We start from the raw sequence: 27,912 nt of genomic DNA on the forward strand, positions 1-27,912 counted from the left end.
AGCGTGTAAAGCACCCTTCACTCGTGCATTGACTCCTACTAAGCGTTCAAATTCAAGGGCATGGATGAGAGTCTGATTGTTAACCAGACCTTGAACAACAAGATGGGGGACATTTTGTCCTTAGACCAGTCAAGGTTGTTTCAAAAAAGTTAAGCTGATGGTCAGCGTTTTCTCCTCCACAAGGATTCGACAAAGTGTTTGCTAAGTAATGGAATCATCAGGACAAACGCGTCCAGAGACGGCGACATTTGGACATCCTGTACCCTTTTCCCTTCGTCCTCCTTAAGGACTGTACTGAATCTCCTGCTGTGGAGCCTCCAATATCCTGATTATCCACCAACACTACTCTTCCTCTCTCCGATGGTGCATCCTTCAAGGACTCCTTTGACAGACATATTGGGTCCTTGGCTAAGTTGACTTTCAACGCCATGGGATCGTTTGTGTCCAGCCTTCGCTACTACTTTGGTCACTAAGTCGGTCTCTGCCTTGGCCAAGCACCTTCAGCAGTGTATCATCTCGGGAACACCTCCCGCAGAATTAGTGGACCTGGTAGACCTGATTGCCCACTCAAGAAAGTATTTTCTCTCTGCGTCACTTGGCCAGCCTTCGAGCTTTTGTTTCTGCATGAGTGTACTCTGCTAGATGTTAGCCACAATAGATATGATTTCCTTTGCAAAATTCCACACCAGACCTCTCTAGCAGGCCCTTCTGTCGTGTTGGGACAAGACGGTTATCTCCCTGGGCCTACCGATCCTTCTTCCTCAACGAATCAAGCAATCATTAGTCTGATGGTGGTGTTCTCATCTCATTCATCGCGGGAGATCCTTCCTACTGATTCGTTAGGAGGTTGTGAGAACGGGCACCAGCCTCCTCAGTTGGGGAGCAGTATTCCAAAACTCACAAGAAACTCCCAGTTCAATATCGCAGGAGGACTCAGGAAAAGATAAATTCCCATCAACATCCTGAAACTCAGAGCCTTCCACCTGTCTCTCTTTCATTTGCAGGATTTTCTCTCTGGCCATTCGGTCCGCATCCAATCCAACAAAACCATAGAAGTGGCATACATCAGTCACTAAAGTGTAACTTAAAGCCGGTCAGTCATGGTAAAGGTATCTCATATACTGTCGTGGGCAGAACAAAGGGTTTCAGCAGTCCTAGCAGTGCATATTCCTGGAGTGGACATATGAGCCCCCAAATTCCTAAACTGAAAAGGAGTAACCGCAGGGGAATGGTCTATGCATTCGATGGTCTTCATCCAGGTCTATGGTGGGGCACACACGACATCGCTTTGATGGCATCCAGAGTATATAACAGATGGCCCGTGGAAACATCCAGATCATACTGACCTGTTTTCACAGGGTCCTTTCTTTCACCATAACTCATGATCCCTCAATTAAATGGCATGCCTGTTAAAGCCACAGTTAGAAGTTCATTCAGACAATGAACAAAGTAAGGAAGTCCTCTTCCTCTTGCATCTATCTGCATGCATGGAAGACCTTCTTTCGCTGGTGCGAAACCAAGCAAGTTGTCCCCATTTTTTTTGTTTCCCTTCCCGCCTGACCTTTTTACAGTTAAGTGTTGACTTCAGTTTATTGCCCCTTATTTTTCTCAAGGGTCAGGTGTATGCCTTTTTCAAAAGAATTTGGCTTCCCGTTCTCAGGACTTTTCTGCTGGGTGTAGGCCACATGGACCCCTCCCACTCGATGCCTCCATATCTAACTCCGGTGGATCCCTTGAACTTCAACATGTTTGTTTGTCGCTCCATTGGGAGACCCAGACAATTGGGTGTATAGCTTCTGCCTCCGGAGGCCACACAAAGTATTACACTTTAAAAAGTGTAACCCCTCCCCTCTGCCTATACACCCTCCCGTGCATCACGGGCTCCTCAGTTTTATGCTTTGTGTTGAAGGAGGCACACATTCACTCAAGCTCCCATTTTAGTCAGCAGCAGCTGCTGATTGTATCGGATGGAAGAAAAGAGGGCCCCCACAGGGCCCCCGGCATGCTCCCTTCTCACCCCACTAAGTCGGCGGTGCGGTTAAGGTTGAGGTACCCATTGCGGGTACAAAGGCTGGAGCCACATGCCGTTTTCCTTCCCCATCCCTTAGAGGCTCTGGGAGAAGTGGGATCCTATCCGGTCACCATTCACTGGGACCGGGCTCCCTCCGCAGCCCCTGGGGGAATCTGCCGGACAGGAGACTTGGTATCATCAGGGACAAGGCCCTGCATCTAAAGGTACTCTGTGTCCCCTTGGGGACGGTGCATGGAGCGCCTGTGTCGCAGACGCTGCAGCGGCTGCTGTTTTTTTGTGACGACCGGGACTACCGCGCCGACCGCGCCTGTTTGCCGGCCGCGTTATTAACTTTAGTCCCCGGCTTCATGCGGCCTAGTACCATAACTCCCGCCCCCGGGCCTGCCAGTCAGGGGTAAGGGCGGGACGGTCGACTGGACGTCGGCAGTGAGGGCTGGAGCATGCTTAGGTGTTCTCCTCCCCCCTCACTGATCACTGTGGGGCACCAGATTCCCGCACTTTATTAGTCGCCGCCCACGGCTCCCTCCTCCCCTGAGAGCTCCGGCAGCCATTTTTTACAATCACTTCTGCCGGTGGAGGATTTCAGAACGAGCTCTGCAGCTCTGGGAGGCCCAAGGCAGGGAATCTGGTGGACACACACCGCTTTGGGCGGTCGGTAAGCCACACCGGTTACCCGGTGCTGGTCCCCCTGGGGTGCCGAAGTGTATATATGTATATATATTTGTATACATTTTCTCTGTTCGGCCGCATTGTTTTGCTTTTGGCTATATACCCTCAGTGATCACTCTCCGAGGAGACAACAGCATGTCGTCCGCAAAGAGCAAGGGTGCCAAGACACAGGGTTATTTTGCAACCTGTACCTCTTGTGCGGCTATGTTACCTGCAGGTTCCACCTACCCTCACTGTGAGCAATGCTCGGCCCCTGTTGCACTCGCTCAGCCGGAGCCTCGGGCACTGGTGGGACCCTCGGCTCAGGTAGAACCCCCTGCTTCCACTGTCCAGGTGGCAGGGACAGAGTTTGCAGTTTTGGCTGAGAAACTCTGAGTCGCTTTCACAATCCATGGCTCAGTCTATGGACAGATGGTCTGCTAAGATACTAGAAGCCTTGCAGTCCAGATCGGTCCTTACACAGGCCTCGGGCACTGTGAGTTCATCGCCCCCAGGCCCCTCTCGGTCTGCGCAGCAGCGTGCTCCTGGGGTGACACCTAGGTCTCATGGGGAGGACTCCGACACGGACCGCAGTCCCAGACCGGCTAAGCGGGCTCGCTGGGAACCTTCCCCGACTTCACGGCTTCCAAGAAGTTCTTAACCGGTTTGCCATTTTCTGGCGACCGTTTGTTTGGAGAGCGATTGGATGAAATTATTAAGCAATCCAAGGGAAAGGACTCGTCCTTACCCCAGTCCAAACCAAACAGACCTCAGCAACGAAAAATTCAATCGAGGTTTCGGTCCTTTCGGCCCTCAGCCAGGTCCCAATCATCCACGTCCAACAGGCCACAGAAGGGCCAGAGGAACTCTGATGCATGGCGGTCTAAGTCACGTCCTCCAAAGACCGCCGGAGGCACCGTCTCCAAGGCGGCCTCCTCATGACTTTCGACCTCCCCAAACCGCATCCTCGGTCGGTGGCAGGCTCTCCAGCTTTTGCGACGCCTGGTGGCCACATGTCCAAGACCGATGGGTGAGAGACATTTTGTCTCACGGTTACAGGATAGAGCTCAGCTCTCGTCCTCCGACTCGTTTCTTCAGAACATCCCCGCCCCCCGAGCGAGCCGATGCACTTTTTCAGGCGGTGAACACTCTGAAGACAGAAGGAGTTGTGATCCCCGTTCCCCTTCAAGAACGTGGTCACGGTTTTTACTCCAACTTGTTCGTGGTGCCAAAAAAGGACGGATCATTCCGTCCCGTTCTGGACCTCAAACTGCTCAACAGACACGTGAGAACCAGACGGTTTCGGATGGAATCTCTCCGCTCTGTCATCGCTTCGATGTCCCAAGGAGACTTCCTAGCATCAATCGACATCAGGGATGCTTATCTCCATGTGCCGATTGCACCGGAGCATCAACGCTTCCTGCGTTTCGCCATCGGGGACGAACACCTTCAGTTTGTGGCACTGCCTTTCGGCCTGGCGACAGCCCCACGGGTCTTCACCAAGGTCATGGCATCCGTGGTGGCGGTCCTACACTCTCAGGGCCACTCGGTGATCCCTTACTTAGACAATCTCCTAGTCAAGGCTCCCTCCCGGGCGGCATGCCAACACAGCCTGACCATTGCTCTGGAGACTCTCCAGAGGTTCGGGTGGATCATCAATTTCCCAAAGTCAAAATTGACACCGACCCAATCACTGACTTACCTCGGGATGGAGTTTCATACTCTCTCAGCGATAGTCCAGCTTCCGCTGGACAAACAGCGTTCGCTGCAGACAGGGGTGCACTCTCTTCTTCGGGCCCAGTCACACCCCTTGCGCCTCATGCACTTCCTAGGGAAGATGGTGGCAGCAATGGAGGCAGTTCCCTTTGCGCAGTTTCATCTGCGTCCACTTCAATGGGACATTCTCCGCAAATGGGACAGGAGGTCGACGTCCCTAGACAGGAACGTATCTCTTTCACTGGCAACCAAAACCTCTCTTCAGTGGTGGCTTCTTCCCACTTCTTTGTCGAGGGGCAAATCCTTCCTGCCCCCATCCTGGGCTGTGGTCACGACGGACGCGAGTCTGTCAGGGTGGGGAGCGGTCTTTCTCCACCACAGGGCTCAGGGAACCTGGACTCCGACAGAGTCCTCCCTTCAGATCAATGTTCTGGAGATAAGGGCAGTGTATCTAGCCCTAAAGGCGTTCCATCGGTGGCTGGAGGGCAGGCAGATCCGCATACAGTCGGACAACGCCACGGCGGTCGCGTACATCAACCACCAGGGCGGCACACGCAGTCGTCAAGCCTTCCAAGAAGTTCGGCGGATTCTGCTGTGGGCGGAGGCCACAGCCTCCACCATCTCCGCAGTTCACATCCCAGGCGTAGAAAACTGGGAAGCAGACTTTCTCAGTCGCCAGGGCATGGACGCAGGGGAATGGTCTCTTCACCCGGACGTGTTTCAAGAGATCTGTTGCCGCTGGGGAGCGCCGGACGTCGACCTCATGGCGTCTCGGCACAACAACAAAGTCCCGGCATTCATGGCACGGTCTCAAGATCACAGAGCTCTGGCGGCGGACGCATTAGTTCAGGATTGGTCGCAGTTTCGACTGCCTTATGTATTTCCTCCTCTGGCACTGCTGCCCAGAGTGTTACGAAAGATCAGGTCCGACTGCCGCCACGCCATCCTCGTCGCTCCAGACTGGCCGAGGAGGTCGTGATACCCGGATCTGTGGCACCTCACGGTGGGTCAACCGTGGGCACTCCCAGACCGACCAGACTTGCTGTCTCAAGGGCCATTTTTCCATCTGAATTCTGCGGCCCTCAACCTGACTGTGTGGCCATTGAGTCCTGGCTCCTAGCGTCCTCAGGGTTATCTCAAGATGTCATCGCCACTATGAGACAGGCCAGGAAACCAACGTCCGCCAAGATCTATCACAGGACTTGGAGGATCTTCTTATCCTGGTGCTCTGATCAGGGTTTTACTCCCTGGCCGTTTGCCTTGCCCACTATTCTTTCATTCCTGCAATCCGGAATGGACAAGGGTTTGTCTCTCGGCTCTCTCAAGGGACAAGTATCGGCGCTTTCCGTGTTTTTTCAAAAGCGTCTAACCAGGCTTCCGCAGGTCCGCACGTTCCTGCAGGGAGTTTGCCACATAGTCCCACCTTACAAGAGGCCGCTGGAACCATGGGATCTTAACAGAGTGCTAAAGGCTCTTCAGAAACCACCTTTCGAGCCACTGCGGGATGTCTCTCTATCACGTCTTTTGCAGAAGGTGGCCTTTCTAGTGGCAGTTACATCACTCCGGAGAGTGTCTGAGCTTGCAGCGCTGTCATGCAAAGCCCCCTTCCTGGTTTTTCACCAGGATAAGGTGGTTCTGCGTCCGGTCCTGGAATTTCTTCCTAAGGTGGTATCCCCTTTTCATCTCAATCAGGATATCTCCTTACCTTCTTTTTGCCCTCATCCAGTTCACCAATGTGAAAAGGATTTGCACTTATTAGATCTAGTGAGAGCACTCCGGCTCTACATTTCTCGCACAGCGCCCCTGCGCCGTTCTGATGCGCTCTTTGTCCTTGTCGCTGGCCAGCGTAAGGGGTCGCAGGCTTCCAAGTCAACCTTGGCTCGGTGGATCAAGGAACCGATTCTTGAAGCCTACCGTTCTTCTGGGCTTCCGATTCCTTCAGGGCTGAAAGCCCATTCTACCAGAGCCGTGGGTGCGTCCTGGGCATTGCGGCACCGGGCTACGGCTCAGCAGGTGTGTCAGGCGGCTACCTGGTCGAGTCTGCACACTTTCACGAAACACTATCAGGTGCACGCATATGCTTCGGCAGATGCCAGCCTAGGTAGGCGAGTCCTTCAGGCGGCGGTTGCCCACCTGTAAGAGGGGGCCGTTTTTTCGGCTCTTTTTATCGAGGTATTCTTTTACCCACCCAGGGACTGCTTTTGGACGTCCCAATTGTCTGGGTCTCCCAATGGAGCGACAAAGAAGAAGGGAATTTTGTTTACTTACCGTAAATTCCTTTTCTTCTAGCTCCTATTGGGAGACCCAGCACCCGCCCCTGTTCCCTTCGGGCTTTTGTTCTTTTGTGTACACATGTTGTTCATGTTGAATTGTTCTTTTGGTTCATGGTTCAGTTCTCCGAACATCCTTCGGATTGAATTTGCCTTAGACCAATTTATAAGTTTCCTCCTTCCTGCTTTTGCACCAAAACTGAGGAGCCCGTGATGCACGGGAGGGTGTATAGGCAGAGGGGAGGGGTTACACTTTTTAAAGTGTAATACTTTGTGTGGCCTCCGGAGGCAGAAGCTATACACCCAATTGTCTGGGTCTCCCAATAGGAGCTAGAAGAAAAGGAATTTACGGTAAGTAAACAAAATTCCCTTCTTTGGCACTCTACAGGGTTCTTCCTTTGAACCCATTTTGGATATTTTCTTTGCCTTGCTCTCCTGGATGCCTTTCTTGTGGCAATTTCCGTTCTTCCTTTTTTGTCCTTGTCTTTCCTTGTTCTCCACCAGGACAAAGTGGTCTTGCATCCGGGTCCTCCTAAGGTGGTTTCAATAAGTAGGTCATTCTCCCTTCATTCTGTCCTTCCCTTTCTTATCCTTCTACGTGGTTGCTAAACAAATTGATTTTGGCCAGAGCTGTGTGCCAGTATGTGTCGAGGATAGCTACTTTCAGTTGCTCAGATTTCTTGTACGTGGTTCCTTGGGGTCATCATAGAGATCTTCCTGCCTCTAAGGTGACTATTGCCCATTGAATCTGCTCTGCCATTTTGGCAGCGTTATCCATTCAGTGAGGCTTCCTGGGCTGTTCATCATCAGGCTTCTGTTTTGCAGCTTTGCAAGGCTATTTGGTCCTGCGTACATACCTTTTCCAAGTTCTACAGAGTGCACACCTGTGCCTCAGCAGATGCGAGGCTGGATAGAAAGGATTTGCAAGCAGTAGTGGCCCAGGTTCCGACATGAGATTTGCCTCTGTTCTTCCATTTGCAGACTCTATTTCTTCCCATCCTTGTCATTGGGACTAGTTTGGGATGTCCTATGGTTTCCTGTGTCCTCCAATGATGGAGTAGATAAAATATTTTTCTCTGACGCCTCATTGGGGAACACAGGACCATGGGTGTTATGCTGCCTATCCATAGGAGGACACTAAGTAGATGCAAAAGCATAGCTCCTCCTCTGCAGTATACACCCCCTGGCCGGGCCAGGCAACCTCAGTTTTAGCTTAGTGTCTGTAGGAGGCACTTCCTTTCAAGCTTTGTTATTTTTTGAGGACGACTGTTTCCTTTTGGGACCGATCTCCCACTACCATCAACGGGCGGGAACGTGGAGTGTCGCCTCCACGTACCCCCTCCTGCGACGCTGGATCCTGGGCTGGACGACGGGTTCCACAGACACCGATTTTCCAAAGCCCAGGGTAGAGGTCTGTGCCCCTATAGCCCAATTCCTCAGCCCCTCTTTGCAGGCTCTGAGTTGAATATGGCACCAATTCCTCAGCCCCTCTTTGCAGGCTCTGAGTTGAATATGGCACCGGTGTGACCGGACACAGCAAGCTGACTCTGCTATTTTCACTGCCTGGACTGAAGCAGTGTTTTAAGGTGAGATCCCTCCTGACTGGTTTCCCAGACAAAGGGAGAAAAGACGCTGCAGGGAAGGCTCCCAGGACATTTACAGTATTTATTATGAGAAAGTCCCTTGCTGGGTGCAAGGAGGAGAGCCCCAAGGATCCTGCACACACAGTGTTAACTTTTCTCTAGCTTGCTGGCTGGAGGAGGAGGGAAGTCACTCCTGTTTGCAGAAAGTCCTGCAGATAATTTTCCGGTGGCAGGGGGAGGGCCCAGGGCTCAGGGACTCACGCTGTTTATTTGCTCTGTTTATTTGCTCTAGCAGAAAAGCCGGCTGATAACCACCAGTGACAAGCTGTGTGCTGACTGGAGGGAGAGGGAGGAAAACTATCAGAAGCTCCCTTCCCGCTGTTTTTTACTACCCACAGCAGGGGGGGCACACTGACTTAATCTTCGCGCTCTTTTAGCGCTAAGCACCGCCTCCCCGCGGCCACGATAAGCCCCCCCCCCCAGGAAAGCGTGCGAAGATCTCCATAGAGCTTAATCCTTCCTGAGGACAGGGCCATCGGCTGATTCTGGTGAGGTGCTTGCTTCACTTGTAGCTCTGCTGAGCATTGCTCCCCCTCTCGGCATACTCCTATTAGGAAAATGCAGAATTCTAAGGGCACTAAGAGTGCTAAGGCCCACATAGTCTATTATTCAGCCTGCACTGCCTGCCACGCTGAGCTACCACGTAAACAAACCTCTTCTCTCTGTGAGTCCTGTGCCCCTATAGCCCCCCAAGACACCCCTGCCACCACCACCGCAACAGTCAGCCCAGAGCCTAGGGCTCCCAGCCCACCGGAATGGGCACAGTTTCTGTCCCAATCCATGGAAAAACTGGCACAGAACCTGGTGCTGGCTATGCAATGTCGTCCTTCACACCCTTCTGGGTCCCTGGACGGAACGCAGCCTGAGGATACCCCTATGGAGGATCCTTCTGAGGTAATCCGGGCACATGCTTCACCGGTTGCAGGGATCTGGAAAAGAGCACACGGCCGGGTGTCTCCAGCGGGCTCTCCCTTGGGGGCACACAGGGCAGGCTCTCCCACACGCTCCACGGCTTCTGAAGAGCTGGAGGAGGGAGAATGCTGTTTATACCAAGAGGATTCCTTGGTTTCAGCCTCCCCAGATGATCAAACTGCAATAGACTCCCTTATAGCAGCAATCAACCAAACTCTGCATGTGGAGGATCCCCCATCCACTACCACTAACCATGCGGTCTCCTTTAAGAGGGCAAGGAAACCCCAAAAGGTTTTCACTGATCACCCAGAGTTTCAGAATATCCTCACAAAGCAAAGGGAGAAGCCTGACAGGCGCTTCGGTAACCGAAAACTCATGGAGTCCCGGTACCCTTTTGCCTCACCTGCCCCTAAGGGCTGGGCCGATCCGCCCTCTGTCGACCCCCCCGGTCTCCCGCCTTACCACAAAGACGCTCCTGTCTTTACCCGATGGTTCCTCCATCAAGGACCAGACAGGTGGAGCACCTCGCCCGCTCTGCTTTTGAGGCTGCGGGTTCCTCCCTCTCGCCCTCCTTTGCCGCTGTGTGGGTTGCAAAGGCGATCTCGGTCTGGGCAGAATCCCTTAACACTTCACTTGAGGAATCCCAGTTCACTCATACCTTCACAGAGGTAACAGCTCAAATTGCTGCTGCGGCGGAGTACCTCATGCAGGCCTCCATGGACGCTGCTACCTGCGCAGCGTTTGCCGCCTCAAATACCATAGCCATCCGTAGAGCTCTCTGGCTTCGACAATGGCGAGCGGACTCTGCCTCCCAGAAGTCTCTCACAGGCCTTTCCTTTCTTCCAGACCGATTGTTTGGCGAACGTCTGGACAAGCTCATTTCTGACGCCACGGGAGGAAAAAGTACCTCCCTCCCCCAGCTGAAGTCCAGAATGTCCTTCACCAGACGTCCTCATTCCGCTCCTTTCGGAACTCATTTGGTTGGTCGACATCCCGTGCTGTCCCCGCCACCAGCCGCGGACTACACAGGGACCGACCTTCTCAGCTCTCCCCGAAACCCACTTCGTCATGGCAGCTTAGACCGAAACAGTCTAGGAGTAGGGAGACTCGTCCACGACGTTTTCCCCCCTCATGACGCCCCGGAAGACACACTCATTGTAGGAGGTCGACTGCGCCTCTTTCAACACATCTGGGCTGCCGCCTCTGACGACAAATGGGTGCAAGACCTTGTGTCTTCCGGTTACCACATAGAATTTCGGACCAGACCCCCGAGTCGGTTCCTTCTCTCAAACCGACCAAAGACTCGAAAACGACGCAAGGCCTTTTTCTCAGCAATCCACTCGCTCCAAATAGCAGGAGTGGTAATACCCGTCCCGTACGACGAGAAGTTCAGGGGTTTTTATTCCAACCTCTTTGTGGTCCCCAAAAAGGATGGGTCATTTCGACCCATCCTGGACCTCAAACACCTGAACAAACATGTGCACGTACGGAGATTCAGAATGGAGTCCCTAAGGTCCATTATTGCATCCATGGTCGAAGGGGAATTCCTCGCCTCCATAGACATCAAGGACGCGTACCTACACATACTCATCGCCCCAGATCACCAAAAGTTCCTCCGCTTCGCAATTCAGGGTTCCCACTTTCAATTCGTAGCTCTACCCTTCGGCCTTGCCACCGCACCAAGGGTCTTCACCAAAGTCATGGCGGCCGCCATGAGCGTCCTTCACGCCAGGGGAGTAGTCGTTCTCCCTTACTTGGACGACCTCCTCATCAAGGCCCCCTCCTTCCGCGACTGCTCAACCAGCGTACAGATCACTGTGGACACCCTATCCTGCTTAGGGTGGCTAGTGAATCTGGACAAATCATCCCTGATCCCATCACGATCCATCACCTTCCTGGGCATCTCCCTGGACATCCGTCGGGGCTTGATCCTTCTCCCTCAGGACAAGGCGATTGCTCTTCAACGAGCGGTACGCTGCCTTCTACGTCCTCCGTCTTGCTCCATTCGATTCAGCATGAAAGTGCTCGGCAGGATGGTGGCGGCTATGGAAGCAGTACCCTTTGCTCAACTGCACCTCCGCCCACTGCAGCTAGCACTTCTAGCGGCCTGGGACAAGAGCCCCTTCTCCCTGGACAGACATCTTCACCTGACGCCTTCAGTCAGGTACGTACTCCGCTGGTGGCTTCAGTCCTCATCCCTATCGAAGGGGAGATCTTTTCTACCAGTGAACTGGCTGGTCCTGACCACGGTCGCCAGCCTCCTAGGCTGGGGAGCAGTGTACCGGCACCACACTGCTCAAGGACGTTGGACGCCCCAGGAGTCTTTCCTACCCATAAACATCCTGGAACTCCGCGCGATCTTCCTTACGCTCAGAGCGTTCTGCCCTCTGCTAGCGGGTCGTCAGATTCGAGTCCAATCGGACAATGCGACAGCTGTAGCCTATATCAATCGGCAGGGGGGCACCCGCAGCAAAGTGGCTTATCTCGAGGCCCACAAGATCCTCAGCTGGGCCGAATCGACGGGATCAGTGATATCAGCGGTACACATACCGGGGGTAGAGAACTGGGCAGCAGACTTCCTAAGTCACCAAGGCCTGGCCGCCGGAGAATGGTCTCTCCACCCAGATGTGTTTCTACACATCTGCACTCGCTGGGGCACACCAGACATGGACCTAATGGCCTCAAGGTTGAACGGAAAGGTACCCGCGTTCATAGCCAGGTCACGCGACCCACAGTCCATTGGTGCGGATGCTCTAGTCTGCTCCTGGCACCACTTCCGCCTGCCTTACATATTTCCATTTCTACCCCTGCAGCCGCGGGTAATCGGGAAGATCAAGGCAGAGGGAGTCCCGGTGATATTGATAGCACCGGACTGGCCCAGGCGTGCCTGGTACGCCGAATTGGTACAAATGCTCACAGACGCACCGTGGCGCCTTCCAGACATCCCAGACTTGCTGACCCAAGGGCCCATTTCCCATCAGAACTCTAGAGCCCTGAAGCTGACGGCATGGCCATTGAGACCTGCGTATTAACAAGAGCGGGATTCTCCCCCGCGGTTATCTCCACCATGATCAGCGCCCGAAAGCCTGCTTCATCCCGCATTTACCACCGTACGTGGAAAATCTTCCTTTCATGATGCAGGGAAACTAACGTCCAGCCTATGCCTCTGGCCATCCCCAGAATTTTCGACTTTCAACAGTCTGGCTTGCAAGCGGGGTTGGCTCTCAGTTCCCTTAAAGGGCAGGTCTCAGCGCTCTCAATCTTCTACCAATGCCGCCTGGCTCAAAAACCGTCAAGTCAAGACCTTCCTCCAGGGCGTTTCCCATCTAGTTCCCCCGTACACACGTCCGCTGGAACCATGGGACCTCAACCTCGTTCTGGACGGTCTCCAGAGGTCTCCCTTTGAACCCTTCAAGGAATCTTCCCTTGCTCTTTTGTCCTGGAAGGTAACATTCCTGGTGGCAATTACGTCCATCAGACGGGTTTCGGAGCTAGCAGCACTCTTGCCGCGAGCCTTTTCTGATCTTTCACCAGGACAAGGTGGTTCTGCGCCCCCTTCCGGATTTGCTTCCAAAGGTTCTTTCCCCGTTTCATTTGAACGAGGACATTGTTCTGCCTTCCTTTTGTCCACACCCGGTTCATAGGGTGGAAAGGTCTCTGCATTCGTTAGACCTCGTCAGAGCTCTCCGATATTACACATCCAGGACAGCCCCCTTTAGGAAAACGGACTCTTTGTTCGTCATTCCTAAGGGGCCTAAGAAGGGACAGGCAGCTTCAAAGGCGACTCTGGCTCGCTGGATTCGCTCTGCGATCCAGGAAGTCTACCACTTGCAACTCAAGCCCATTCCTAGTGGGCTGCGGGCTCATTCCACGCGAGCAGTTGGCGCTTTGTGGGCCATACGGCATCAGGCTTCAGTGGAACAGGTGTGTAAGGCTGCGACCTGGTGTAGCCGACATACGTTTTCAAAGCATTACAGAGTCCATACCCAGGTTTCAACTGAGGCAAATCTGGGTAGGAAAATTCTGCAAACGGCAGTAGAGCACCTCTCTCAGTAGGCGCTCCAGGCTGTCTGGGACTGGTTCCTAGTCCTTGGGTTGTGTTGTCTTCTTTTACGTTTCCCACCCATGGACTGCTTTAGGACGTCCTATGGTCCTGTGTCCCCCAATGAGGCGTCAGAGAAAAACGGATTTTTGTGTACTCACCGTAAAATCGTTTTCTCTTAGCCATCATTGGGGGACACAGCACCCACCCTGTTGCCCTGTTGGGCCTTGGTTCTCTCAGTACCTTATTTGGTTATGACTCTTCTTTTCTCATGTTCCTCTGTTGAGAAGTTTTTACTGTTTTTTTCTCCTACTGCTTGTGTACTAAAACTGTGGTTGCCTAGCCCGGCCAGGGGGTGTATACTGCAGAGGAGGAGCTGTGCTTTTGCATCTACTTACAGTGCCTACAAGTAGTCTTCAACCCCCTGCAGATTTACCAGGTTTGATAAGATGCAAATAAGTTAGAGCCTGCAAACTTCAAACAAGAGCAGGATTTATTAACAGATGCATACATCTTAAAAACCAACAAGTTATGTTGCTCAGTTAAATTTTAATAAATTTTCAACATAAAAGTGTGGGTCAATTTATTATTCAACCCCTACGTTTAATATTTTGTGGAATAACCCTTGTTTGCAATTACAGCTAATAATCGTCTATTATAAGACCTGATCAGGCCGGCACAGGTCTCTGGAGTTATCTTGGCCCATTTCTCCATGCAGATCTTCTCCAAGTTATCTAGGTTCTTTGGGTGTCTCATGTGGACTTTAATCTTGAGCTCCTTCCACAAGTTTTCAATTGGGTTAAGGTCAGGAGACTGACTAGGCCACTGCAACACCTTGGTTTTTTCCCTCTTGAACCAGGCCTTGGTTTTCTTGGCTGTGTGCTTTGGGTCGTTGTCTTGTTGGAAGATGAAATGACGACCCATCTTAAGATCCTTGATGGAGGAGCGGAGGTTCTTGGCCAAAATCTCCAGGTAGGCCGTGCTATCCATCTTCCCATGGATGCGGACCAGATGGCCAGGCCCCTTGGCTGAGAAACAGCCCCACAGCATGATGCTGCCACCACCATGTTTGACTGTAGGGATTGTATTCTTGGGGTCGTATGCAGTGCCATCCAGTCTCCAAACGTCACGTGTGTGGTTGGCACTCAAGATCTCGATCTTGATCTCATCAGACCAGAGAACCTTGAACCAGTCTGTCTCAGAGTCCTCCAAGTGATCATGAGCAAACTGTAGACGAGCCTTGACATGACGTTTTGAAAGTAAAGGTACCTTACGGGCTCGTCTGGAACGGAGACCATTGTGGTGGAGTACGTTACTTATGGTATTGACTGAAACCATTGTCCCCACTGCCATGAAATCTTCCCGGAGCTCCTTCCTTGTTGTCCTTGGGTTAGCCTTGACTCTTCGGACAAGCCTGGTCTCGGCACGGGTGGAAACTTTCAAAGGCTGTCCAGGCCGTGGAAGGCTAACAGTAGTTCCATAAGCCTTCCACTTCCGGATGATGCTCCCAACAGTGGAGACAGGTAGGCCCAACTCCTTGGAAAGGGTTTTGTACCCCTTGCCAGCCTTGTGACCCTCCACGATCTTGTCTCTGATGGCCTTGGAATGCTCCTTTGTCTTTCCCATGTTGACCAAGTATGAGTGCTGTTCACAAGTTTGGGGAGGGTCTTAATTAGTCAAAAAAGGCTGGAAAAAGAGATAATTAATCCAAACATGTGAAGCTCATTGTTCTTTGTGCCTGAAATACTGCTTAATACTTTAGGGGAACCAAACAGAATTCTTGTGGTTTGAGGGGTTGAGTAATAAATGACCCTCTGAATAAACTTTTCACAATTAAAAAAAACAAAACAGAAATAACATTCTTTCTTTATCGTTCCTATGGGAGACCCAAACCATGGGTGTATAGCTACTGCCCCCGGAGGACACACAAAGTTACTACACTCAAAAACGTGTAGCTCCTCCCTCCTAGCATATACACCCCCTGCTAGCCAGATCTAGCCAGTTTCTTGCTTTGTGTCAGGAGGATCCACACACACACATGCATCCTTTTTTTGATTTTTCATTTTTCTAAAGATTTGGAAGAAAAGCGGGTCCACTGGACTCCCGGCATGTCCCTTCTCACCCCCCTGGCGGCGGTGCTGTTAAGGTTGACTTCAGGGCAGGAGCCCTTCATGCCGCGCTCCTTCACCATCCCTTAGGGGCTCTGGCTTGAAGTTAGAGCCAACACGGTTCTCACTGCCTTGCAGGAGACCGGCCTCCATCCGCAGCCCTTTTGCAGGACCCTGCTGGACGGAGCACTGACCCCCACCCCACAGGGACTGGGCCCTGCGTCTCAAAGCTAAGTATAGAGACGTTTATTCAGAGGGTCCTTCTGCAATGTGGGGCACTTTTATTGGGGGGAACAGTGATTGCTTGATAATGCTGCTTTTTTACTGTGTTTCCGGCCGGTTCCACGGTTTTTACTGAGAACCGCGCCGATGATGCCTGATTCTCGGCCGCATGCATAACTCTAGGCCCCGGCTTCAGCCGCGGCCTAGTTTCGTTTCGTTCCCCTGCATGTCAGTCATGCAGGGGGACACTGCAGAGCCGCCCGCCGGCCGCTCTGCACAGGGGAGGACGCTCCTTTTTGAGGAGATGATTCCCTCCCCTGTACATCTCCTTCGCCCTCCGATTCCCGCTCCTGGGTTAACCCCCGCCCCCCCCCCCCTCACTCTGGCGCCATTTTCTCAGCGTCTTCGTACACTGGTCGGCGCTGGCTGCTCTGCAGCAGAGGGAGTGAATACTGGCTGGGGGTCCAGGCTTGGAATTCGGATGGCACTCATAATAGTGGCCTGATAAGTCACAACCTCTGGTTGTGCACTTTTATACACTCTCAGGGCATTCTGAAGGAGTTAATTCTTTATCATAGAACCTCCTCCTCAGCAGCATGTCTCACTCTAGCAGCAAAGCTCCAAGGCTGTACACTACATGTTCTGCATGTAACCTCATATTGCCTGAACCGGCACACTGTAATGGTTCTTATGTGGTGGATGGTGGTCAAGATGCCTCAGCCGGGAGTCTCCCCAGGCTGAACCCCTGTCTTGGGTATTCTAGACATTCTAGACAGAGCCCCCACCTCTGCAGCATGTCTCACAGAGCGAGGCTGCAGGCTGTTTTTTATTATCCACTGCAGGTAGTCTCGTACGGCTATACCGAGCTCATAACCACTGTGGCCCCTCAGCATGGGGGCTCATTAATGGTCCCTCCAGCTGCTCCGGTTTCGGTGGCTGACCTCCGTGGGAATCCTATTTCCAGGGGTCGGCTGTCCCGGCATCTGCTGAGCATGCAGCCCCCTTCTCAGGGCGTTTTCTGCTTCGCTCAGCAAAGCTCACAAGGGACTCTCCTTCTGGGCTCAGACCCCGTCCTACTGACAGGGAGACGCAGGGTCCCCTGTCCTCCCCGTCCCGCAGCTCCGGTTACGAACTGACTCACTGGACGAGGAGGATGTCTCTACCACGGGCACGGACGCTACTTTATGTACATTGATCCGTCCGTAGGTGACGCAGATGCGAATGATTGGATTGCGTCCATTATTCTTGTACTGGACCTCCATCCGCCTGATCAGGGGAGTATTCCCCGCTGGCAGAAAGGCATCAGTATACCTTTAACAGGACGAGGAGTGTGTTCCTTAACCACTCCAGTTTTCAGCCCGCTGCGTCCAAGCCCACAGCCTATCCTGCAGACCCCACAGCGGGGTTCTGCTGCCTGTCTCCCCCTCCCATCAGAGGTGGTCAAGGAGTGTACTCATTCGCCAAGGGTAGCCACTCCGGTGTCTAGACTTTCAGCCCGGTTAGTTGTATCAGTGGCTGACGGCACCTCTATATGGATTCTACGGTACATTAATTTTGTACTGGACCTCAATCCGCCGGTGTTACCTTATCTAGGTGAACACAACGTGTGTTCCTTAACCACTCCAGTTTTCAGGCCCCTGTGACTAGCCCAGGGTCCGCTCTGACAGTCGCTTCCCATGAAGCGTGATTCTGAGGACTGTGTTTCCCCTGTCCACCAATGGTGGTCAAGGAGTGGGCTCATTCACCTCAGGTGGCTCAGCCCGGACCGTTATGTCAGTGGCTGATGGCTCCTCACTTAAGGTGCTGCGGTCCGCCCGGTTGTCCTTTGGGCCAAGTCGGTATGGGGACGGCAGGAGCTTCGTTCTCCTCAGCTTTACAGCAGTGCGGTTTTTTTTTTTGTACCTTCTCTGCTTCTCTGGAGGAGATGCATTCTCTCACAGGGACTCTATGCCCAAAACGGTTGCCTGAACTTCCAGACTTCAGTCTTTTCATCCTCTGCCAGGTCTGCCATGCTGGACGCCGCACGGCGGTGGTCTGGGCTACCTTCCTCGCTATCCGCAGGCTCCTGTGGCTTCGGAATTGGAAGGCAGATGCCTCTATGGAGGTTCCTTGCTGGGCTCCCCCTTGGTGGGACCAGTTTCCGCGGAACCAACTGGGTGAAATTAAGGAAGTTCTTGGCGGGGAGTGTTCTTCCTTGCCACAAACCTAAACCAGGGAACCTGTCCAGGGCAGGAATCAGTTGAGGTTTCGGTGGTTTCCGTTCCTCCATCTGATCGTCCTCTAGCTCGGCCTAGGTTCATAGAACCAAATGGCTCGAAGCTGCGTCTTCAGAAGACCGCAGGAGATGCTGTCACTGAGTCAGCTTCCTCCGAGCTATTTAGCCACGCCAACAACCTCCTTGGTCGGTGGCAGGCTCTCTCCACTTGGCGACGTAGGGTTCTAACACGTCTCCGTTCAGTGGGGGCGAGATTATATCTCCCTTGGCTACAGGATGGACTTCTGTCCACCCGCCAAACAGATTTTTTCTGTCAACTCCTCCCGGCTCCAAGGCCGCCGCCTTCTCACAGGCCGTGGCATTTCTTGCTGGCTAATGGAGTAATTGTACCGGTTCCCGACTGGGAACGGTTCTGAGATTTTTGCTTAAATCTATTCCTAGTCCCCGAAGAGGGCGGTGCCTTCCGACCTGGATCTTTAGCTTTTCAAGCATAGCCAGGTGGGGCGTTTTCACATGGAGTCTCGGTTTTGTTCCGTGTGTTTTTTTCACCGGATCAATCAAGAAGCCAAGGAGATTCCCTAGTAGCCATCGGCATCAGAGATGCCTATCGGCAGGAGTCAATCGCAGTTTCACACCAGCGTTGACTACGTTTTGACAATCGGAGTGGTCCAATTCGTGGCTCTTCCCTTGGGGTTAGCCAAGGCCCCTCGAGTATTCTCATTGGGGCAGCTGTGATTAGGGTCCTGCCCCCCTAGGGTTTGGCAGTGATCTTTTGCCCTGGACGGCCTTCTTGTCGGGGCTTCATCCAGTGCTGACTCTTAGCAGAGTGCTTCGCTCACTCTCGCCACTCTGACCTATTCGGGTGGCTTGTCTTTCTGTCCAAGTCCACTCTGACTTCGAACCAGAGGTTCTCAGGGCGTCAATGGAAGCGGTTCCTTGCCCAGTTTCTCCTGCGTCCTCTGAGACTGGATGTTTTCCGCTGTACAAGCGAACTCAATCCTACCACGGGGTGGTGGCTTCGCCACTGACCAGGGGCTCGTTTCAGTGGTGGCTTCGGCCACTCTGTCTCAGGGGCGCTCCTTTCTGGCCCGTCCCGGGTGATCCTCACCAGGATGCTAGCCTATCCGCCTTGGGAGCAGTATATCTCCACCGTGGAGCGCAGGGCGCTTGGACTCTGTCCGAATCAGCCCTCTGGATCAATGTGCTGGAAATCAGAGCTGTATTTCTGGCTCTCTAAGCCTTCACCATCTGTGGGCGGCTAGGCACATTCGAGTCCAGTCGGACAACGTGACAGCGTTTTCCTACATCAGCTTCCAGGGCGGGACACTCAGCCGCCTGGCAATCTTGGCGGCTCAACATTCTTCAGTGGACAAGGGACTCCTAGTCCACCGTATCCGCAGTCCACATCCTAGATGTGAAAACTACGAGGCAGGCTATTTCAGCTGTCCAACCGTGGTCCACAATCCTCAGGTTTTGCGGTAGACACACTGGTTCATGTTTGATCCCAGCTTTGTCTCTTTTCGAATTTCACCCTCTACCTCTTGTCCAGAGTCCTGCGCAAGATCGGTAAAGGGGGCCGTCGGGTCATTCTTCCAGACCCAAGCAGGCTTCGTACTCTGACCTGCTCCTTCTGTCCGTTGGGTTGCCATGGCATCTTCCGGACCGTTCAGACCTTTTCTCAAGAGGTCCGTTTTTCCCGTCAGAATTCTGGATTCTCAGATTGACGGCGTAGCTCTTGAGTCCTGGATCTTGGCGACTTCTGATATCCTTCCTGAAGTCATCTCCGCTATGACTCGAGCTCCAAAGTGTCCTTTGACCTTTTTGGCCTTGCCGACCCTCCTGTCCCTTCCACAGTCCGGTCTACAGCTAGGACTATCCCTCATTAAGGGACAGGTCTCGGCTCTGTCAGTATGTGCCAGCGGCGTATCGTCCGGCTGGCTCCGGTGCGCTCCTTTAAGGGCGCATCTCACATCATTCCGCCTTTCCGGCGGCCTATGGAGACCTGGGACCTTAATCCGGTCCTCCCGGTTCCCGGAAACCCCCCTTTGCGCCTCTTGGGGAGGTTTCTTTGTTTCATCTTTCACAGAAAGTACTCTTTCTAGTGGCTATAATTTCCCGCCAGAGAGTTCTGGCTGCACTCTCTCGGAGTCGCCCCCTTTTTTTTGGTCTTTTGCATCAAGACAAGGTGGTCTTCGTCCGACTCCGGACTTTTTTCCCTAAGGTGGTTTCTGCTTCCACCTTATCCGGGGCAATTTTCCTGCCTTCCTTTTGTCCGGCTCCTGTTCATCGCTTGAGGAAGCGTTGCATATCCTGGATCTGGTGCGGGCGCTCCGGATCTATGTGTCTCGCACCGCCGTTATTAGGCGGTGCACCTCTCTGGTGCTGACTGTTCGTCAGCATAGCGGTCTCTCGGCATCTAAGCCGACCCTGATGTTGGCTTAGGTCGGCCATTTCCGAGACCTACGAGTGTACTCAAGTGCCTTCCCCGCCGGGGATCAGAGCACATTTGGTCAGACCTGTCGGCGCCTTTTTTTGGGCTTTCAGGCACCAGGTTACGGCTCAGTAGGTCTGTCAGACTGCAGCTCGAATTAGTCTGCATACTTTTTCGAAGCACTACCCAAGGCATGCTCATGCTTTGGCAGACGTGGGCTTGGGCAGACGCATTTTTCCGGCGTCTGTCGCCCATTTGTGAAGTTAGGTTTGCCTGCTTCTCAGTTGTCTGTTTATTCCCACCCATGGACTGCTTTTGAACGTCCCATGGTTTGGGTCTCCCATAGGAACGATAAAGAAAAAGAGAATTTTGTTACTTACCGTAAATTCTTTTTCTTATAGTTCCGTCATGGGAGACCCAGCACCCTCCCTATTGCCTGTTGGCAGGTTTCTTGTTCCGTGTGTCTTCACCGGCTGTTATTGTTGTAGACAGAGGTTCCGGTTCTTCCGGATTTTACTCTGTCTCTTCTTGTGGGTGGATGTCCTCCTTCAGCTTTTGCACTAAACTGGCTAGATCTGGCTAGCAGGGGGTGTATATGCTAGGAGGGAGGAGCTACACGTTTTTGAGTGTAGTAACTTTGTGTGTCCTCCGGGGGCAGTAGCTATACACCCATGGTTTGGGTCTCCCATGACGGAACTATAAGAAAAAGAATTTACGGTAAGTAACAAAATTCTCTTTTTTTTGCTGCAGTGCATTTCACACTTCCAGGCTGATCTACAGTCCAAATGTCACAATGCCAAGATAATTCCGAATGTGTAAACCTGCTAAATCTGCAGGGGGTTGAATACTACTTGTAGGCACTGTAATGTCCTCCTATGGATAGGCAGCATAACACCCATGGTCCTGTGTCTCCCAGTGATGGCTAAGAGAAATCGATTTTACGGTGAGTACACAAAAATCCGTTTTTTGGGTAATTATTGTAAAAGCTTTTTTTGAGCCATCATTAGGGGACACAGCACCCATACTTTTGTGCCTCTTTTGGGCCAGTCTGAGATTATTTTATGTTGCGTTTCCTACTGCTATCTCACTAACTGATTAACTTGGTTCCAGTTAATGGGTGTAATGTGCTGAGGAGGTTTTTGTTTTTTATTGCCTAGTGCCAGCAGCATACACCCATGGTTTCCTGTGTCCCCCAATGAAAGCTGAGAGAAAAAGCTATTACGATGAGAACCCCAGATTTTTTTTCCTCTTTCTTCAGCGCTGCTCTATGTGCAGTTGTAAACCTGTCAGACTAGTGAGCAGATTAGTTTTCCCTCAGTCTAACAGGAGCGTCCACTTAACATGACGCAGAGACATCTGTCTTGCGCAGAGTTTCACCAAACAACCAGTCCTAATGCATGCCTAGGATAGGATGCAGCCTGAAATATGTGATGGCAGTCATTTTGGACAGTTTCTCAGAAAGCTCTTCAATAGAACCCAAGTTTCAATTACTAAAGCTTTTATCATGATACTAGAAGGTGGCCCGATTCTACGCATCGGGTATTCTAGAATTTACGTATTGTGTAGTTCATGTATGATTTTTGTTATATATATATATATATATATATATATATATATATATATATATATATATAGATATATATATATATATATATAGATATAGATATAGATATAGATATAGATATAGATATAGATATAGATATATATATATATATATATATATATATATATATATATATATATATATATATATATATAGATGTTGTTGTGTGTAGTTACCAAGTGTTTGTGTAGGGTGCTGTACATGTTCTGGGTGTTGTCTGGGTGTGATGGGGGGTGAGAGCAGTGTTGTTTGTGTGTTGCGTTGTTTGTGGAGCGCTGTGTGTGTAGCGTTGTGTGTGTGTGTTGCACGGTTTGTGTGTGTGTGGTGTGTTTTGGGGGGAGGTATGTTTTGTGCAATGTGTGTGTTGTGCGGTATGTGCGTATATTTGTGTGTGCAGCGTTGTCTGTGTGTGGGTGTCTGTGTAGGGCAGTTGTTTGTGGTTCCCAGTGTGTGTGTGTGGTGTGTTGTGCAGTGCGCGCGCGCGCGCGCGTGTGTGTTGGGGGGAGGTGTGCACTTCCCATCGTGCTCCATCCCCCATGCAGCGCACTCCCCATCGTGCTCCATCCCCCATGCAGCGCACTCCCTATCGTGCTCCATCCCCTATGCTGCGCACCCCCCATCGTGCTCCATCTCCCATCCTGCGCACTCCCAAACGTGCTCCATCCGCCATGCTGCGCACTCCGAAACGTGCTCCATCCGCCATGCTGCGCACTCCCAAACGTGCTCCATCCGCCATGCTGCGCACTCCCCATCGTGCTCCATCCCCCATGCTGCGCACTCCCAAACGTGCTCCATCCGCCATGCTGCGCACTCCCCATCGTGCTCCATCTCCCATGCTGCGCACTCCCAAACGTGCTCCATCCGCCATGCTGCGCACTCCCAAACGTGCTCCATCCCCTATGCTGCGCACCCTCCATCGTGCTCCATCTCCCTTCCTGCGCACTCCCAAACGTGCTCCATCCGCCATGCTGCGCACTCCCAAACGTGCTTCATCCGCCATACTCCGCACTCCCCATCGTGCTCCATCCCCCATGCAGCGCACTCCCCATCGTGCTCCATCCCCTATGCTGCGCACCCCCCATCGTGCTCCATCTCCCATGCTGCGCACTCCCAAACGTGCTCCATCCGCCATGCTGCGCACTCCCAAACGTGGTCCATCCGCCATGCTGCCCACTCCCAAACGTGCTCCATCCGACATACTCCGCACTCCCCATCGTGCTGAATCCCCCATGCTGCGCACTTCCAAACGTGCTCAATCCGCCATGCTGCGCACTCCCAAACGTGCTCCATCCGCCATGCTGCGCACTCCCAAACGTGGTCCATCCGCCATGCTGCGCACTCCCAAACGTGCTCCATCCGCCATGCTGCGCACTCCCAAACGTGCTCCATCCGCCATGCTGCGCACTCCCAAACGTGCTCCATCCGCCATGCTGCGCACTCCCAAACGTGCTCCATCCGCCATGCTGCGCACTCCCAAACGTGCTCCATCCGCCATGCTGCGCACTTCCAAACGTGCTCCATCCGCCATGCTGCGCACTCCCAAACGTGCTCCATCCGCCATGCTGCGCACTCCCAAACGTGCTCCATCCGCCATGCTGCGCACTCCCAAACGTGCTCCATCCGCCATGCTGCGCACTCCCAAACGTGCTCCATCCGCCATGCTGCGCACTCCCAAACGTGCTCCATCCGCCATGCTGCGCACTCCCAAACGTGCTCCATCCGCCATGCTGCGCACTCCCAAACGTGCTCCATCCGCCATGCTGCGCACTCCCAAACGTGCTCCATCCGCCATGCTGCGCCAGCATCAGCCTCTCTGCCCGCAGCATCAGCCTCTCTGCCCGCAGCATCAGCCTCTCTGCCCGCAGCATCAGCCTCTCTGCCCGCAGCATCAGCCTCTCTGCCCGCAGCATCAGCCTCTCTGCCCGCAGCATCAGCCTCTCTGCCCGCAGCATCAGCCTCTCTGCCCGCAGCATCAGCCTCTCTGCCCGCAGCATGAGCCTCTCTGTCCCCAGCATCAGCCTCTCTGTCCCCAGCATCAGCCTCTCTGTCCCCAGCATCAGCCTCTCTGTCCCCAGCATCAGCCTCTCTGTCCCCAGCATCAGCCTCTCTGTCCCCAGCATCAGCCTCTCTGTCCCCAGCATCAGCCTCTCTGTCCCCAGCATCAGCCTCTCTGTCCCCAGCATCAGCCTCTCTGTCCCCAGCATCAGCGTCTCTGTCCCCAGCATCAGCGTCTCTGTCCCCAGCATCAGCCTCTCTGTCCCCAGCATCAGCCTCTCTGTCCCCAGCATCAGCCTCTCTGTCCCCAGCATCAGCCTCTCTGTCCCCAGCATCAGCCTCTCTGTCCCCAGCATCAGCCTCTCTGTCCCCAGCATCAGCCTCTCTGTCCCCAGCATCAGCCTCTCTGTCCCCAGCATCAGCCTCTCTGTCCCCAGCATCAGCCTCTCTGTCCCCAGCATCAGCCTCTGTCCCCAGCATCAGCCTCTCTGTCCCCAGCATCAGCCTCTCTGTCCCCAGCATCAGCCTCTCTGTCCCCAGCATCAGCCTCTCTGTCCCCAGCATCAGCCTCTCCTCTCTGTCCCCAGCATCAGCCTCTCTCCTCCCAGCCTCCCCCAGCATCAGCCTCTCTCCTCCCAGCCTCCCCCAGCATCAGCCTCTCTCCTCCCAGCCTCCCCCAGCATCAGTCTCCCCCAGCATCAGCCTCTCTTCTTCCAGCCTCCCCCAGCATCAGCCTCTCTCCTTCCAGCCTCCCCCAGCATCAGCCTCTCTCCTTCCAGCCTCCCCCAGCATCAGCCTCCCTCTCCCAGCCTTCCCCAGGATCAGCCTCTCTCCTCCCAGCCTCCGTCCTCCCAGCCTTCCCCAGGCATCAGCTTTCCCCTCCCAGCCTCCCTCAGCATCAGCCTTCCCCGGCATCAGCCTCTCTCCTCCCAGCCTCAGCCTCTCTCCTTCCAGCCTCCCCCAGCATCAGCCTCTCTCCTTCCAGCCTCCTTCAGCATCAGCCTCCCCTTCCCAACCTTCCCGAGGATCAGCCTCTCTCCTCCCAGCCTCCTTCCTCCCAGCCTCCTCCTCCCAGCCTCCTTCAGCATCAGCCTTCCCCTCCCAGTCTCCCCCAGCATCAGCCTCCCCCTCCCAGCCTTCCCCAAGATCAGCCTCTCTGCTCCCAGCATCCTCCAGCACGCCGTGCTCCTCTGCCGACACTCACACACACAATCGCATACACTCACACACACCCGATCCCGACACTCACACACACCCGATCGCATACACTCACACACACAGACACTGACGATATCACACATACGCGCTCACAGTCACAACATCCGGAGATACCACATGCTTCTGGCCATGTGATCCTCCGTCAGGTCCTGGAAGGTCACAACAGCACAGTATCGAGGCCGAGAAGCAAGCGATATCGCCGGATGCTGTGAGTGTGTGGATGCGATGTGATGTGTGTGTGAGGTGTGTGTGTGTGAGAGTGAGTGTGATCTGATGTGTGTGTATGTGTGTGTGTGTGCTGTTATGTGTGTGCGTGTGGATCTTCCGCCGCTGCAGGACCTTGATGCGCTTGTAACCATGCCAACGTATCCCGTCCCCCGCTCGCACGGGAGCCCACACCACTCCCGTGCGAGCGGGGGACGGGGGGGGGGGAGTACAGTACTCACCTCCGTGACAGCCGTGTCAGTTCGGGGAATGCGCGGGGGGGAGAGGAGGGGGGGGGGGGGGGGAGTACAGTACTCACCTCCGTGACAGCCGTGTCAGTTCGGGGAATGCGCGGGGGGAGGTGGGCGGGGCCAGAGCTAGCGTGCGTTGCGTGAGGGGGGCGGGGCGTGGCCGAATTGCCAATGCCTGCAGGGTGCCGGGGCGAGAGGCCAATCTGTGGGGGGGGCGGAGCCTGGGCGAGCGGCTGGCCAATCCGTGTGGGGGCGCAGCCTGGGCGTGCGGCCAATCCGTGTGGGGGGGCGGGGCCATGGCGAGCCCAGCGGCCAATCAGCTTTGTGTCACCGTAAGGACACAATTTTGGAGCATGACAGACAGACAGACAGACAGAATAAGGCAATTATATATATAGATAGGCACCATCAGTCTTGGTCATGTGATGGACACAGATGCATTACTCATAATGGTATCAGAGCTTTGCATCTATATCCAACACCTAACCACGACATTATTCTTGTTACCCTTGGACTTTTTTTTTTTCTTTTCAAACTCTTGAAAAGTTTACATTTAAGACTGGAGTTATGTGCCATAAAAATGAATGGGGTAGCATAACTACCAAAACAAAGTGCAAAAAGTCCAACCGCGCCACATTTTTTGCAACTTAATTGTCGTAGTTGCAGTGTGATTGTATTACGCGGTAATGTAGTAGAGACACTTTGTGTACTTTGGTTCATCGACAGATATCGCAGCAGATATGTTGCCATGTAGCTCTAGACTGTTTGTCAGTATCTTTGCCTAAATCTCCTCTCTGAAATTATTTGTGGTTTTGGCTACATCTTTCTTCCTCCTTGCCCTGTGCTTTTTTCCCCCTTTTTTCAGGTCTAATTTATTGAAATATCGGTTGTACTTTGTTAATGTGCAAAATATCTGCTTTTTTCCCAAGTCTCCACTCATGGAGCCCTGTCTTCTGAGTTCGAATCCCTACGAGCGCAAAGCTGGTCTTATGTGTCTTGCGGTGTTAAGTGAGGGCTGTGCAGATCATATCCGGAACAAGTATGTATAGCAGACGAGTTCTCTTTTGTCTAATCCGTAACAAATTATTCTAATATAAATATTGATGTTGAATTCAAATGGTTGTAAGCTAAGGCAACAAGAAACTTTCTGATTTGCTGTAAATTTTTTTACTTACATTTGTTACATTTTCAAGTATAAAAACCTTCGGAATATAAAGTACAGTTTTTCAGTAAATTCAGTTTTGCCGTGCAACATTTTTGGCCGCATATGCCTACTAGAGGTGGACACCCAGATGTCTACTATGTCTGGGTGTCCGCCTCCAGTATTTGTATACATCCGAAAATGGTGCACAACAGATGAGTGACTCCATCTGCACAATTATAGTCAATGGCCCCGTCTGCGTATATGTCCCAATCCATGCCAACTTCTTGAAAAGTGGTCAATGATTAGCCATAAAGAAGCGTAGCAAAAAAATACTATAGATCATATTATGCAGCACAGAAGTGGCATATATTACAATATAAATGTACTTGAGTATATTTTCTTTGCTGGCGCATGAAACATACTCCAAACACATGAAAAGACATACGCCTCCTAATGAACTTTGTGCATCTTACTCTAGCGCACCTTTCATTAACACAAGCTCAATTGCAAGTTTTCATGAAATAGGGCCAAGACGTTTTAGTATGGGAGTGTGTGGAGATGTATACCGCCCTATATACTGTATATAGTGGTACTGTATGAGTTGACATCTGCTGGAGTTATAAGGTAGAAAATTCTCTTCACTTGTACCAACAGATCACTGAGATGTTATTTGAACAGGGCTTTAGATGCAATGGAAACATTAAATATAGAAAACTTTTTGTTTTACAATTTGCGTAAACCTTTATTTGTCCCCTAATGTTTATTTCTGAAAGTTTTATATTACACAGCTTAGGCTAAGTTCACATTTCCGTCAATTTCTATCAGTCACAATCCGCGGCTCTGGTAAACAACGGAATCCGTTTGGTGGATTCCGTTGTTCCCATAGACTTGTATGAGCGGCGGATTGTGACTGATGATGCTGCGTTGCATCCTCCGCCCGACTGATCAGTCGTGCGGGAGGAACGCAGCATGTAACGTTTTTTGAGCAGCGCTATCCGTAGGCTTTTGCTGCGCATGTTCTCTCTGGCTCCCTGCACGCGTAACCAAGGTAAATATCGGGTAACCAAGCAAAGTGCTTTGCTTAGTTACCCGATATTTACCCTGGCTACGTGTGCAGGGAGCCCGACACTTCCCCACTTGGCCTCGCCCCCTCCCGCACTCCGCATGTACACACGCACACACACATAAATATATATATATATATATGTGTGTGTGTATATATATATATATATATATATATATATATATATATATAATA

General features: G+C 52.6%; 1 protein-coding gene across 1 annotated transcript in view; it reads left to right on the forward strand.

Moving 5' to 3' along the window:
- The window catches only part of IPO4 (importin 4), a 298,714-nt gene that overhangs the window by 103,797 nt on the left and 167,005 nt on the right, over positions 1–27,912 (forward strand). Inside the window, exon 12 of the mRNA XM_075340711.1 lies at positions 26,440–26,549. Coding sequence (XP_075196826.1) covers positions 26,440–26,549 — 110 coding nt within the window. The remainder of the gene's footprint in view (positions 1–26,439; positions 26,550–27,912) is intronic.

Source organism: Anomaloglossus baeobatrachus, chromosome 1 (genome assembly GCF_048569485.1).
Source record: "Anomaloglossus baeobatrachus isolate aAnoBae1 chromosome 1, aAnoBae1.hap1, whole genome shotgun sequence".
NCBI classification, from domain to species: domain Eukaryota; kingdom Metazoa; phylum Chordata; class Amphibia; order Anura; family Aromobatidae; genus Anomaloglossus; species Anomaloglossus baeobatrachus.